The sequence below is a fragment of the Ammospiza nelsoni genome, chromosome 18 (genome assembly GCF_027579445.1).
Source record: "Ammospiza nelsoni isolate bAmmNel1 chromosome 18, bAmmNel1.pri, whole genome shotgun sequence".
Lineage (NCBI taxonomy): Eukaryota > Metazoa > Chordata > Aves > Passeriformes > Passerellidae > Ammospiza > Ammospiza nelsoni.
The window spans coordinates 11,002,083-11,016,920 of NC_080650.1; the positions used below are offsets into that span (position 1 = coordinate 11,002,083).

Consider the following 14,838-nt stretch of genomic DNA (forward strand, 5'->3'; position numbering starts at 1 on the left):
AAATGAGCAGTGACTCAAGTGGGGCACCCAGAATCAGAGGCCACTGTTGGAAATGTTGGCAAAGGCATTTTGTTTTTATCTCTGCACTTCATTAGTCTTATCCCCAAAGTCTTTCATGTTATGTTCTACAGTGAAAGGTCATTGTTTCAGATCAATCATTTTCAGTGGGATTTAATCCAGTTCTAAGTCAAACTAATCCACTTTGGTAAAGGTTGAAGGGCAGTAAAAATTCATTTAAGACAGATCTGGTCTTATTTTTTAAATGTGGCTGTTGATGCTGAGTCCTTAATTGTTTATGCTCAGCACGAGGTGTCTTTGAGAGAGGTTCCAGAAGGATTGAGTTATTTTGTGTTCATATTGTTCCTTTACTTCCGGTATTTTCTAACACAGGTTGTTTCTTTTTCTCTTACCTGTAGAGCCTCTTTTCAAAATGGTGCTCTGCTGGCAGCTGCTGATAAGCAGGCTTTTTCATGTTTTCCTGTTGAAGCTTCTGAATCCTGGTTACTTTCCCCTCATATGAAGAGTAAAACTGCATTTTTCTATCTGGGCAGGAGTAGCAAACACCAGAGTCTGAAGTAGCTCATGAAGAGTTAAAGCTGCTTTCAATTAGCCACTGTGTTCTCACCACTTAAAGGAACCCCCACAACTGAGCATGCCTGAAACCCCCTGTGCATATCCCTGAATCATTCTGGCAAGGAAAAACTGCCATCATCTTTATTCAGACAGAGTGCTGCTCCTCACTGGACTCTGAAATGAGCAGGTGCTGGCAGATAGCACATTTTGCCAGAGAGTTCTGAGGGTTTATCAGCTTGTGTCTGCACAGGATTTTGAACATGCAAAAGGCTGCTGTGTGTGAATACTGAATGGTATTAATGCACTGCAGTGATCCCAAACAGGCTTTGGGGTACACACCTCCCCTTTCCCAAGGGAGCAGGAGCTTCACAGGCTGTGAACTAATCAGTACCCTTGTGTTTTAAAGTGTGGGTTATTGATACACAGAGCACTTCACCACAGGGCATGGCATGAACCCTGGTGCTGCTGCTGAGCAGCACTCAGGCAGTGTCATCTTTCTTCATTCTAGGATTTACCCTTGAGTTATGAGGGAGGTTCTGTGAGTGATTCAAGATTAATATGAAATTGAAATATGACAAAGAGTAGAATATTTTCACACACTGTGACAGCCTAGAGGCTTGTTAAAGTGTGCTGTATGGTTTGGCTAGAAGTATGTCACTGAAATTACAGTCCCTTGTGGTTTGGGAGAGAATCATCACACTACAGCTACACCCACTGCTATCTCGTGCTCTGATCTTGTCACTGCTTACACCATCTCTCCTCCTGGTGCACATTTATTTCACTTTACTGGGGAATGTGCTGCTAGAATTCTAACAATAAAAATTAAGCCTCTGGAAGAGTCTGTCCTGCAGCACTGTCTGAGCACCATGACCATGTAAGGGCCACTCACAAGTATTTCCAAGACCAGATGTTCACAAACTCCATCTCTTTGTCCTCCACAGTTGTCTCTACTCCCTTTGCTGTGATGTGGAAGCTGGTTAACCTCCCCCACCAGTGGGTGGTTTCTCTTCTCTCTCTCGGTTTCTCAGTATCTTGTCCCCAAGACTTTCATCATTTAGCAGTTCCCTAAATAAAACATTTCCTTGCTGCAGAAAGGAGAGGGAAGATGATTTTCTCCAGGGATCAGGAGCATGTTAGTGGCAGGGACTTTGTGGCATCACTGCTGTGGTTCCATGAGTCTCAGAAAGAGTGGCACAAAATATGTGTGTGCTCCCTCAGTGCTTCCAGGAGAGCAAAAAGGGGAGGTTTGCTCCCTCAGTGCTTCCAGGAGCACACAAGGGGAGGTTTGCTCCCTCAGTGCTTCCAGGAGCACACAAGGGGAGGTTTGCTCCCTCAGTGCTTCCAGGAGCACACAAGGGGAGGTTTGCTCCCTCAGTGCTTCCAGGAGCACACAAGGGGAGGTTTTCCAGCCTGGGGAAAGCCTGGGGATGGCACATGGTGGTTTCCTTGTGGTGGTGCCTCTGCAGCAGTTCCCTGCAGCTGAACATCAGCCCTGGGGAGGCACCTGTGAGGCAGCTGTGGTGTCCCCAGTGCCCCTGTGTGAGTGAGCCCTGAGCTGGAATGGCATTTCAGCACAAAGCTATTTATGGAACATGGGTGCTGGCCAATAATCAGATCTGCCCGTGGAGCACAGCCACTGCCTGAGGTCATAGTGCAATTTTCAGTGTCATAAATTTCTCCATCTACAAATTCTTGCTGGGTGTGGTCACTTTGGGAACAGTTCTCAGTCCTGCCTCAGGAGAGCAGTGTTCCTGAGCTCTGATGGGAATCACAGAGTGATGCTGGTGTCTGAGCTCAGCAGGGGAGCCACAGGCAGGCACTGCTTGCACCCCATTCTGCACTCTAACGAAAGGCCTGCTGATTTTTTCTTTTCCTTTCCAGTTTTGTTTTAAGACATTGGAACTCATAAATACTGTAGAAGATTATAACACTCCCTGTGTGAGCTCTAATTTCTGTTTATTTGTACCTGTGTATCTGTGGAGCCTCTGCTGAGGGTGGAGAGCAGAGCACTGGGCACTGTGTGCTCAGGAGAATAGGGGTGCTGTCCCCAGGCCTGGGTGTGAAATGCAATCTCCTCCCTTTCTCTGGGTTACAGTCACACTGTGCAAATGCTGCACACAACGTTGCCTTATTTTAGCACTTTTCCTTGAAACTGTTGAATTTAGATGTGTATCTGGTTTTAGAGCAGTGAGGTTACACATGACCTCGTGGATTCCAGGTTAGGAATTTTTGAGATGCTTTAGACTGAGAAATAGCTGTTTTACAGAAGCCTCAATTAAGGAAACCAAAGCATTTAATGAGAATGTTTTGTGCATGTGTGGATATATCCACATATATTTGGAAGATTAATGCAGATTGGTTCAGTGGGTGAATAACTGGTTTTAAAAATACTTTGTAATCCATTTCCCTGGGGAGTCTGAAGCTGCTCTGCAAGACTAGAAAGCTGCTGGTAAACCCTACATATTTTCAGAGCTGTTGGAATCCTTTGCAAACTGACTAATCTCTGCTGAGAAATTATTCCAACTGCAAAGGTTCCCAGCTGAACTGAACTGGGCAAGGAGGATTGGCACATCTCTCACTACTCTTGCCTAAGGGTCACATGCAGTTAAATTTGTATTTTTACATGGAATCATGTATTTTTAAAATCACATCTTTGCTGTCTATACCTAAACATTTATTCTAAGGTAAAATCAATGCAAGTTTTAAAATAATTTTGATAATGAATTGAATTGATGCTTGAGTTCAGGTTTTGGATGTCACTGCCTTCTCTTAGAAACAGTGAAAATAAAATTCCAGTAGGGAAAAGCCCCATTTGGCTTGCTGGGATGAGTGCACAGTGGTGTATGTGCTTCACACTGCTGCAAGGGCTGTTTCCAGAATGTTCTGACAGTCAGTTTATAACTTGCTAAGTTATCTCTTTCATGCCTTATTACATAAAACTATTGGAGTTTATTCTTATTGATCATATTTATTTACGTCTTTTAACAAGCAGTATTCATCTAATCCCTTTTAAAACCACAGAATGGCATTAGGGTGTAATGCACAAAAGCCAGCAGCACTAGAGTTAAGGCTAAAAACTTTTGTCTGACACCAGGGACTGGATTGACTCATTTGAGGCAGTGTGAGAGTACCGAGGGTAGTGGAGGGGTCGGGAGCAGTGAGAGCAGCCCTGTCCCGGCTTCCCGGGGGTGCTCCTGGACTCTCTCTCCTTCTCTTTGGGGGTGAGGATGGATGGGAGCTGGAATGGCCTCGGGTACTCCGGTGCTGAGCTGCCCGCAGGTGAGCAAACCTCGGCTCAGCTGTGCAGCAGCTCCCCACACCTTCAGCGCTGCAGGCGTGTTTAAATGCTGCCCAGGGCTCAATGGGAAAATTAATCCATGATTTATTGTAAGGGATGAGTAACGTGGCTCCCAGCGTTTCTGTGGACACCAGCAGCAGTTTGTTGTTTGTGCAAGGTTCTTACCCTGAGATAATTTTATTGTCAGAATGGTAGTCTGTCAATTTATGAAAGAGGAGCTTGACTATTACACATTAAAATACGTAGTAAAATTGAATTAACTGTATTTCTTAGGTAAGGTGGTGGAATTGGTCCGCGGTGCCACCCCCACAGCTCGGGCTGTTTGAAGGCAGCCGGGATGCGAGATCCGCTCATTCCCCCACAGCGGCACGGCCGTGCCCCACCGCGGGCTGCGGCCGCACAAAGCAGCCCTGGGGCTGGGCAGGGTCACACACGTGAGCGCGGAGCGTGGCCACCCTGGCCGTGGTCAGGCGGGGGCGGCCCGCCCGTGCCTCGGGCGAGGCCAGGCAGGCCCGGTGAGGCGGTGACCGTGTCGGTGTCCGAGCCCGTGCCGTGCCCCGTCCCGCAGTGCCCGCGCCCCCCGCCCACCTCCACCTTTGCAGCAGGAAAATGCAGCACTCGCAGCGCGCACGCGCGGGCCGCGGCCGGCGCCCCGCCATGGCTATTTATAGCAAGTGACGTCACCTAGAAATAGAGCGCGGGGGAGCGGCGCCCCCTCCCCTCCCCTGCAGCACCGCGGCTCCGCCCCCTCGTTGCCTTCCCGGCGCGCAGGCGCGGGCGGCGGCAGCAGCGCGAGGCTCCGAGCCGCACACGCCGCGGTCGGTCCGGGAGCGCGGCCGGCGGGCGAGGGAGCGGCGGCCAGCGCGGCACAGCCCGGCACAGCCCAGCCCGGCACAGCTCATCTCAGCCCGGCACAGCCCAGCCCGGCACAGCCCAGCGGGCGGCTCCGCTTACGGTTCCTGCTCCCGCCACCCGTGCGCGGCCAGCCGCACATCCCCGCCCGCCTTCCGCTCTCTCTGAGGGGCGCGCAGAGCCCAGCCCGGCAGCCACCACGGAAGCGGCCATGGGGGACCGAGAGCAGCTGCTGCAGAGAGCCCGCCTGGCCGAGCAGGCGGAGAGATACGATGACATGGCCTCGGCCATGAAGTCGGTGAGTGGGGCCGGTAGCGTGGCCGTGGGGCGTACTCGGGGAGGAGTGTGCCGGGGAGTAGTGGCGGGGGAGGGAGGGAGAGGAAGTGCGGGCTGGTCCGAGGCGGGGTTGGGCCGGGGAGGATGCGAGCCGCCGGCTCCCGCCCGTGGCGGTGAAGAAAGGAGAGCGGGAGCGGGAGCCCGACCGTCCCGCCGGGACAGCTCGCCGCCGTGTGGGGCGGTGCCCGGTACTACCTGCCTTGGGCAGGGATGAGACAAAGAGCAGCCGGTCCAAACCGGACCAGGCACCCCCTTTCAAAATGTGTTTCCTTGTCCCCCTCATTCCCTCCGTTCCCTGTCTCGCAGCCCTCCCGCTCCCCGGCTGTCCTGCCCCGGGGGTGTGGCTGTCCCCATGCCCTCCTCTCCGTCTCCCCACCGCGCCAATCGGGCTCGCAGTGCGGCCATTTGAATGGCGCCCGCCTCTCCTGGCGGCGGGAACGCTGTGCATTCCTTCTGTGCTACACATGGGGCCCGTCCTCGCCCACCTCCCTCCCTCCCACCCCGACCGGGTGCTGGGTTCACCTTGGGGTGCATCTCCCCTTCTGGGCATCCGCCAGCGTCTGGGGGCGCTGGTCCCGTGGGATGGGCACTGCGGCGGGGGCTGTCTGGAGACACAGCCAGAGGAGCCCCTTCCTCTTCTAGACGTTTCTATTGCCTCACTCACTGCCATCGGTGACTCACGGATAGTAGCTGCCTCCAGGTGTGAAAGCTGCCCCCCGTTCCAGGAGCGTTTCCCGAGCTTTAACGTTGCCTTTTTGCCTCTTCTTTGTAGGGTAACAGTTTCTCAGTGCATTCCATACCCTGTTGAATACTGAGATGTGTTTAAACAATGTTACGTTTGCAACTCTGCTCCTTTCAGAAGCAAGCAATGAAAATTATTTGTACTGATCTGACTGTACTGATACATAATAAAATTGTAGAATGGTCAAACCCGTTATGTCTAGTCCCTTTTTTGAAAACAAAGCATTCACAGGATCCGAATGTTGTGGGTAATGTTAATGCCACTGGATGCTTAGCAGTGTCTTTCCATATCAGATTACAGGTGGTTTGTGCTTGCTGATCTGTCCTCTGAACACCAAAGGCACCAAGAGGAACTGTTTCTCTTGAGAGTTCTGCTGGTTGAAAGCAGGAGATGATTTTAGTTTGAAAAAGAGCAGCTTCAAATGGAGTCCACATTTTTGTTGTAAGAATGTCACCTCCCTTAAATGGGGGCAGTAAAAACACACTAATTTTGCTGCTTTTGTTCACTATTGCTATTATGTTGTAATAAATGTTACAACCAGTGCAGTTCTAAAACAGTGATACTATTGAGTATCTCAATGCCAGAGCCACAAGACATTAAAATAAGGTGTATTTATAATTCTATCCCTAGAGTTCTTGATACAAATAATATAATAGTAACAGCTCTTCTTTCAGTTGGTAATTTAAAAGATCAGAGAGAGAACCCACTAAAACTACTGCTCAAGAGGACAATTTCTAGCTGTTGCTAGTAGAAAGTTTTACATTTTTCCAAGAACTGCAGACCTGCAGTGTGTGTAGGTCCCTGGGTACATGTGAAACCATGAGAACACAGTAGCTTTGCTTTAGGAAGTGTAAATAAAGTACTTACAGCTAGTGTGCATGTCCAGGTGTCTTCAAACTGTTCTAATTGCTGTGCAAATTTTCATTCATCTCGAGCTGAGCTATTCTCATTTATAATGCCACTTCTGCTCACAAATAATTTGTGTGATCATGAGCTTCTGGAATTGGGAGCTTCAGAATACTTTGTAAGTAAGTGGGGTCTTGAAACATATAGATACTTTTAAAATACAAAAAGCAAGGTGAATTTAAAAGCAACAGTTCCCTTATTTAGAGCTGTTCATGCTCTGTTGCCTGGCTGTGATGGAGCATCCCTTGGCTATTTGGCTTTCCCAGGTGGTCACTCCAACTCAGCAATTTCCAGAATGCTCTTCAGTGTTGAGGTTGATTTTGTATGTCTGAGCATAATCTGTGGAATGTTCTGAGGGCTCTCCTGGCTCTCCTCACAGCTCATACTTCTGTCTCAGTGATTGCAAATAACTGAGAGATAATGCAGAGAGCTTTTAATCCATATAGTTTAATATTGAAGTAATCTTGTAATCCAGAGAATTTAAACTTCCTCCAGAAGGAAGGAAATCAGTATTCTAACTCAGAAATCTATTCTCCAAAATATCTTTATATTATATATATTCTTTTAATATATATTTTTATATATATTCATATTTGAAAGTTTATTTTATTTTTTAAAATCTGAATGTAACACATCTGATACTTTTTAAAGGTGCTATATGAAAGTAGTGTGCTTTCAGTGTAAACTGAAATCTGAACAATTTCAGTTTGAGATATTACTGCACTTTTCAATACAGAATGTAGCAAGCAGCATGGTAGTTACTTAAGAAACATAAAGTATCAAATGTTAGTTTTAGTGAAAGTGTCTTTGCCTGATTTTTGACTGCCACTGGAGAAAAAAGTGGCAAGGCTGCTGTTTCATTTGTCAGCATAAAACTGGAGAAACATTCATTTTTTATTCCCATCAATTCCTTCTATAAAGAAAAAAGCTAGACCAAGTAGCAGTTGTAGCTTAAATAAGGAATTTACTGCTCAATACAAATTTTTGTTGTTGTAAACATTTTTTTCATGGAAGAATTCCAGTATTTTTGATTGTAATGTATAAACAGGAGAGGAAAATGAAATAGTTGCTGTTACAAATAATTGGTTTAGTTTACTGAACCCATTAATTTGTAACCATTAAAGTCATTTTAGTACAAATACAACCATATGTGAATGGCATTCTTCCATGGGGCATGGCATTCCCATTGCATTGAATGCTGCTCCAGGATCCCAGCTGTCTCAGATAAAGCTTGCACGGTAGGTACAGAATTGTTTCTCAGCACACTGAGAGATGCTTTGGGTGGCACTGTGGTGAAAGGTTCTCAGTGAATGCAACAAATGCTTCAACATCCTGAGATTTCTGCATTGGTTTAGATAATTCCAGAAACCATGAAAAATTGTAGCTGTGTAAGCCCTTTGTTTTTGGACAGTATTAATCCTAATAGGTAGTGCTTAGGACCTCTATTGATTTATGTTGCTTTTCCAGTATAGCTACATAGTGGTAAAAAAAAAATTATTTTTAACATTGGTAACGTGGGTGATGTGAGATACAGAATTTTAAAATTAGTCATGTGAGAAATACTGCACAGTGAAATAAATTTAAATATTGAATTAATTTTTTTGAAACAAATAGCTTGAGGTTCTAGTTGTTATGTAGGCTTTATCTGTATATATAAATGGACTTTAAAAGTGTGGGATATTCTGTATTTTTGTCACCTATCCCTGAGTGCCTGGTTTGGGGTTAATGAAGTTGTTTGTGAAGGAGAGGGGAATGAGTTGTCTTTAATGGAAGCAGTGCCCTCCCTGCTGGGACATGGCTTCCCCATGGCCTTCTCTGGGGTACCTGTAGCTGTAGAATTCCAGTTCTTGCTATAGAGCTCTGAACACACATGATACAGAAAGTGATCTGGTTTAAATTCATTAATGGTTTCTATTTGTTCCACAATGATGGATTGCATAACTTTGTATCAGGCAAGTTTTATTCATTTAACCTGACTCTGTACTGGCTCAGGTACAGTGATCTTTGCAGCTCCTGGTTGAGAACTGGCTTTGGCTGGCAGAACCAGAATAATCACAGGGTCAGGTCGTGGATCTGCTCTCCATTGTGGAACTTTTCACTTTGGGGTGTTTTCCTTGGAAAGGAGCTCAGCTAAATCACACACAGAATTAATTTATTGATTTCTGAGCTGATGGAGTGCTGCACACTCATTAGCATGGGGAGTTAGGAATTCAGGGTTATAGTCAGGATTCCTTTTATATGCTCCCATTTTGGTCACTAAACAGTGACCTTCTTTACTAGAGAAGATTCAGGTAGGTTGTGGTGGGGATTGTTGAGGAAAATATTACTTGGGAGCTATGATGAAGATTCTGAAGATGTCATTAGAGTTTATTCCTGTGCATTTCATCCTCTGTAGGTTGCCTCTAATTCTATTAGGACAAGCAGAGCAGTGTCTTTTGGGAGTTCAGGTTCCTGAACTGTGGAAAAGTCAGTTTGGAGATAAAACTAATTGACTTAATATATTTTAAGAACAAACCTAAATTTGAAAGTAATTTCTTAGTGTAAGAGTTATAATTTACATAAAGTATTTTTTTGGGTCTGGAAACGAGCACGTTTGTTAGAAGGTTCACTGCCTGCACCAGCAGTCTCAGAATAGTGCAAATATTTGTGACTTGATTGTAGTATGTAAGTATTGGCTGTGAGCACTCTGGTGCCTGTCATCAGTGTAAATGTGCACATTTTAAAAATAAATAGTTAATGATTTTAACAGTGTCTGAGCAAGGACAGGTTTATTTTCACACCAAAGTACATATCCTTAGACTAATTTTAAAGCAATATGGCTAAGGTAGAGGAATTACATTTTTCATCCTAATTCCTTTGAGTTTAATTTCATGCATATAAATTTTTAAAAGTAGAACAATTTCAAGTGTCCATGTGTGTGATATCCTGAATTAAAACATCAAGTGAAATAGGCCTAAATATACAATATGAGAAGTATTGGCCTTCTACCTCAGCTTTTTGAAGCAGCAGTTCCAAGTTGGTCATGGCTTCATTCCTGATTTGCTGTCCTATTTCTATGCAGATTCTTTCATGTCCTATCCCTGGAATTTCTCTGCAGCCAGTGAGCAGAAATCAGGGTAGCTTTTGTATTCCACTGTGTAATCACCCACTACATGTCTGAAAGAGACCATGGAACACTGATTCCATTTGTGCTGTGCAGAGTTAATGACTGCAGCGCTTCCATCTCTGCTGTCAAATGGACACAAGCAGCAGGGGACAGAAATGGGAGAATTGCACCAGCTCCCAGTGTCACTGCTGTGCTCCAGAGTAAAAAACTGGTTCTAGGTACATTTAAATTCATCACTAAATGTGTAGTCTGTATAATTAGAACAAACTTCCTAAAAAATCTCAGTCTTCCTCTCTGATTGCTTTTCCATTACACAGGCTTGACTCACTTTTATTCAGTGAATGTTCTTTGCAATGGCTTTAAATACCACTTCTATTCCTTCAAAACCATGGGCATTTCTCTCTTTTAAGTCCTGACTGCAGAACCATTTTGAACTTTCAATGTTACAAAGTTAATCCTGTCTAGAAGGAATTTTGGGTTCTAGAAGAAGTTTTGAATCTTGCATTTGTGATGAAAGTATTGAAGGAGGTTTGCACACTCTTCTCTAGGGCAAACCCTTTAAATTTGCTCTTTGTCTGTATTTTCAGGTAACTGAGCTGAATGAGCCCCTCTCAAACGAGGACAGAAACCTGCTGTCTGTAGCCTACAAGAACGTGGTGGGAGCCAGACGGTCCTCCTGGCGCGTCATCAGCAGCATAGAGCAGAAGACCATGGCAGATGGCAATGAGAAGAAGCTGGAGAAGGTTAAAGCCTATAGGGAGAAGATAGAAAAGGAGCTGGAGACAGTCTGCAATGATGTTTTGGCTCTCCTAGATAAATACTTGATCAAGAACTGCAATGACTTCCAGTATGAGAGCAAGGTCTTTTACCTGAAAATGAAGGGGGATTACTACCGCTACTTGGCAGAAGTTGCTGCTGGAGAGAAGAAGAACAGTGTGGTGGAAGCCTCAGAAGCTGCCTATAAAGAGGCCTTTGAAATCAGCAAAGAGCACATGCAGCCCACTCACCCCATTAGGCTTGGGCTGGCACTCAATTTCTCAGTGTTCTACTATGAAATCCAGAATGCCCCTGAGCAGGCCTGCCTTTTAGCCAAACAAGCCTTTGATGATGCCATAGCAGAGCTGGACACACTAAATGAGGATTCCTACAAGGACTCCACTCTCATCATGCAGTTACTTCGAGATAACCTCACTCTGTGGACGAGTGATCAGCAGGATGAAGAAGCAGGAGAGGGCAATAATTAATAAGCTTTTCTCTGATCCCTCTTTCATCCACTTGGCCATCCCCATCATCACCAATATTTCCTTGCCACAGTCACACTAAATATCTAGTGCTAAGCATATCTGTATTGTACAGCTGTTCAGATCTGCTGTCCACTTTATCAAGAAGCAGTTTCAGATGAGTCTTCATGGGCATTGATGGATTGATTGGTTTATTGGCCCTGTTTATCTTAGTTGCACTTCAGCAGTGCAGAAGGAGGCATTTTTAATTTGCCTGTTGATTGGAAAATAAGGAAAAGAATAATGGAAAGTGATTGAGGATAACTAGATTCCAGTTAAAGTTCTCTGTTTGAAATGAGCTGACAGTTCTGTTAAGCAGTACATTTTGTGCATGCAAAGTAAATTAGCCACCCCAAATTTTTTTCAGTCAAAGAAAACAGTTAAGCTGATGTGAAATGACAACTCTGTTCATCAGTTTACAATAAACTGTTTGAAATGGGAGGTTTCAGTAGCAATTTGGTTTTTTTGCCTCTAACTTATGTGCACAGTTTCTTTAAATGCAGTGCATCTACCTAAGAGTTTTGATACTTGTAACATTTTGCAGTTGTTTTGAAGAATCATGAATTTATTTTTTGTAAACTCTTTGGCTGTTTGGTTGTCTGTGTATTCTGACAACTCTATGTCAATATTTGCCCATGTTAAGATGGATGACTGGGAAGCCAGACTTCTAAATTAAATGTTTTGGAATTAAGTGAATAAAATAAATTGCTGCTTCAGGGATGTTATCTCTACATGAGCTGTCCTGTCTTTTGTTTGGAGCAGAGATAGAGTTACCCAACACATCACTGACAAGTTAAAACATATTTAATCAAAAGTTTAGTGAGAAGTTGACACACGCTAAACAACAAAAACGCAACATACTGTGCTGAAAGAAGAAAAACCCAAACCCGCAAAACCCAAAAGCACCTGCAGTGGGGTCATCTCTATTAAAGTGGATTTTCCCAAGGTGGCATATTTAGATGTTTGCTCAGTACAAGAGCTGCTGAACAGCTGTAAAGCACATAACTTAGCATATCAATGAGAGACTTGTGTTTGCTTCTGCCCACTGCAACTTCTAAGCTTTCTCTGAAGTGCTGATCACCAAATCAGCTTTATAGATGAATATCCCAGTAGCTATTTCATATTTACCTGCTTCAAACAGAAGCAATACTTGTTGCTAAAGACTGCCTTTCTCTATTTAACTCACTTAAGTGTAGACCACAAACTTAACACTGTTTTTGTTTTCTCCCAACAGTTAGAGTACAGGCATGTTTATTGGTGCTGAGCACACTTCTGCCATGGTATGTCCCAGAAGCAGGAGAAGTTAGCTGTATCCAGACTGCCACTGGCACCTGAGCTAGCTCAAAGGTCATGTAAGTTCTCCTTTATCAGAACTGATAGTTTTTAATGATAGAAATAATTATTACTGGTCAGAATTACCCACTACGGCTGCTCATACTTCTTAAAAGCCGTGCACCGGTTCTTTTTAAGTATCCAGGGTTTTAGAATTTTTAATGGTAGGTTTGTGTGCATTTATGTATTCTGTCATCTTAGAGATAATTCTAGCTTTATTATAGCAGTAAAATTGACAACAATTGAAAGAGTAACACAACATCTGAAAGAGGTGAAAATAGTTACACACCTTCCTACTGCCCCTGTGGAACCCAGGTAAAACTTGGCCAAAAGATTGCCTTTTGACATTGAAACACTCTGGGTGGTTGGTAAAATACTGGCAGTTGGTAGGTTTATTTCCTTGTTGATAGAAATACCTGTCTTTTTGTTACCTTTTTAATTAATATTTTAAGGTAATATTACCTTTTTTATTAATATTTTTCTTAATTCAAAAGCCAAGAGGTCATTTCTCATTTTAGTTCCTGTCTTGTGCAGACCCTTTATACAAAGCCATGAGCGTTGTGTATTTTACAAGTGAGTCAGCAGGTCTGGCATCTCTGGGCTGGCAGCTGAAGGTTGGTTGCTGCCCTGATGCAAGGATCCCAAGTGGAGACCAAAGGCATCCTGCAGAATGATGCTGTGCAGCAGTGATTGCATTCCCAGGAGGAACACAGACACTTCTCTCTTGTTCTCCAGCTGCCAGGGATGAGCAGAGCATCTTTTTGTGGTTGTGTTTTGGTAGGAGTTAGTAGAGAATTTTCTATGGAGCAAGAAAACAAATGCTCCAGTGCAATCCATATCCTTGTTTACACTACAGCAGCTTTTTCATTTCCTGGGCCCTGGGATTGCCAAATGCTTTTTTGTAATCCTTACTGTGATCTGGAGGAAACCAAAATTGATGAATAGCACGTGTTTATTCCAATATTTTGCAGAAGACCACAGGATTCAGGTATTTTGGAACTGATATTTCTCATAGGTCATTCCCAAGTAATGTCTTCTGCCTATCACTCTCTAAAATAAATAAAATCCTAGGCTATGCCCAATTTATTGTTAGAAAACACCAGGTGTATTCACCAAAGGTGCTTAGTTGAAGTTCACAACATGGTTTGAAGCAGGGGTAATTCCAATGGAAAGACTCAAAATTGAGTGACTTTGTCCCCTGTCCCTAGGGGGGACTTTATGTGTCCTTGAAGGCATAAAAGGATCTTTGCTGCTCTTGACATGGTGGGGGTTTCATTAGTGTCCATCTGAGCATTACTCTTGCCCAGAACCACAATTTTCATGTCTTTTACAGGCAATCTTTTGTGGAGGGATAGAATGTAAGAAAATAAAGATAGTGCAGAGGGTAATCTCACACCTGAGGAGTTGCAGCTGTACTAATCACCAAAAATTAGGAACAAGCCTGCCCTTAACAGGCCCCAGCTGTGTCCAATAAGAAGAAGAGTGCTACAAAAGAGTGGCTTAGCTGGGGGAGGAGAGAGCTGGAGGTTGTTGGCTGTGCTGTGAGGAGCTGCACGTGAGCAATCGCTGAGCAGGTATGAAAGATTTACAATAAGATGACAACAATCTTTGTTGAGAGGTCCAGTCATTCTGAGGGTTTTGGTGTAATATTAACAAGGCTTGTGCATATCCTTGAATGTTTAGCATCCTGACAGCTGCTAACAGTAAAGCAGCATTTTTGGAACTTGAAAGCTATGGTGTAGTCAGCCCTTAAATTAATTGTGTCTTTATGGGGACAGAGATACTCTCAGTCTATGTCCTAATCTGCTCAAACATGTTCAAGTTTCACAGAAATGGTTGTGTTCATCTCTCAGAGTACAAAAACACCCACACCCTATTGAACCCACTGGAATAAATGTGCCAATGCTATGGGACACTAAAGTATGTACTGAGAGGCTGCTCTTCAACATGAGCAGTAGCACTGAACATGTGAAGGTTCTAGGGAAGCAGAAACCTTAAGAAGAGAGAAGAGGTCCATGGATAACACATATCAGAGGTCACAGATCCTCTGGTAAGTAACCATTTACTGTTACTACTTGGGTCTCACTATGGGTTTGGAAATAGATTTTCCACATTGCCTTTCCCTTGCCTGTAACTTCAGGCTGTGGTTTTCCTTCCTTGGTCCTCACACCTGTGATCTACATCTGTAAACTGGATGGACTGACTGACTGGCTTCCATCTAACTGACAGAGCCCAATCTATTTCCAAAGGAGCATGGAGGGGATTCCCTAACCAACTCTCAGGGCCTCTTCCAGCAGCTGCAATATAATAATCTAGAAAAAAATTATGTCAGTACAACTCACATTGAGGAAAAGAAAAAGCCTGGCTGTATTTTAAGTCACGTAAGAGAATGACTTAATGATAGTAGCAGTTA

At 44.2% G+C, this 14,838-nt stretch overlaps 1 protein-coding gene across 1 annotated transcript; it reads left to right on the forward strand.

Moving 5' to 3' along the window:
- The first annotated feature begins 4,662 nt into the window (after positions 1–4,662).
- On the forward strand, positions 4,663–11,824 carry YWHAH (tyrosine 3-monooxygenase/tryptophan 5-monooxygenase activation protein eta). Its single transcript, XM_059484942.1, has 2 exons — positions 4,663–5,021; positions 10,401–11,824. The coding sequence occupies exons 1-2, from the start codon at positions 4,935–4,937 to the stop codon at positions 11,055–11,057; spliced, it is 744 nt and encodes a 247-aa protein (XP_059340925.1). The 5' UTR covers positions 4,663–4,934; the 3' UTR covers positions 11,058–11,824.
- Positions 11,825–14,838: the final 3,014 nt, after the last annotated feature.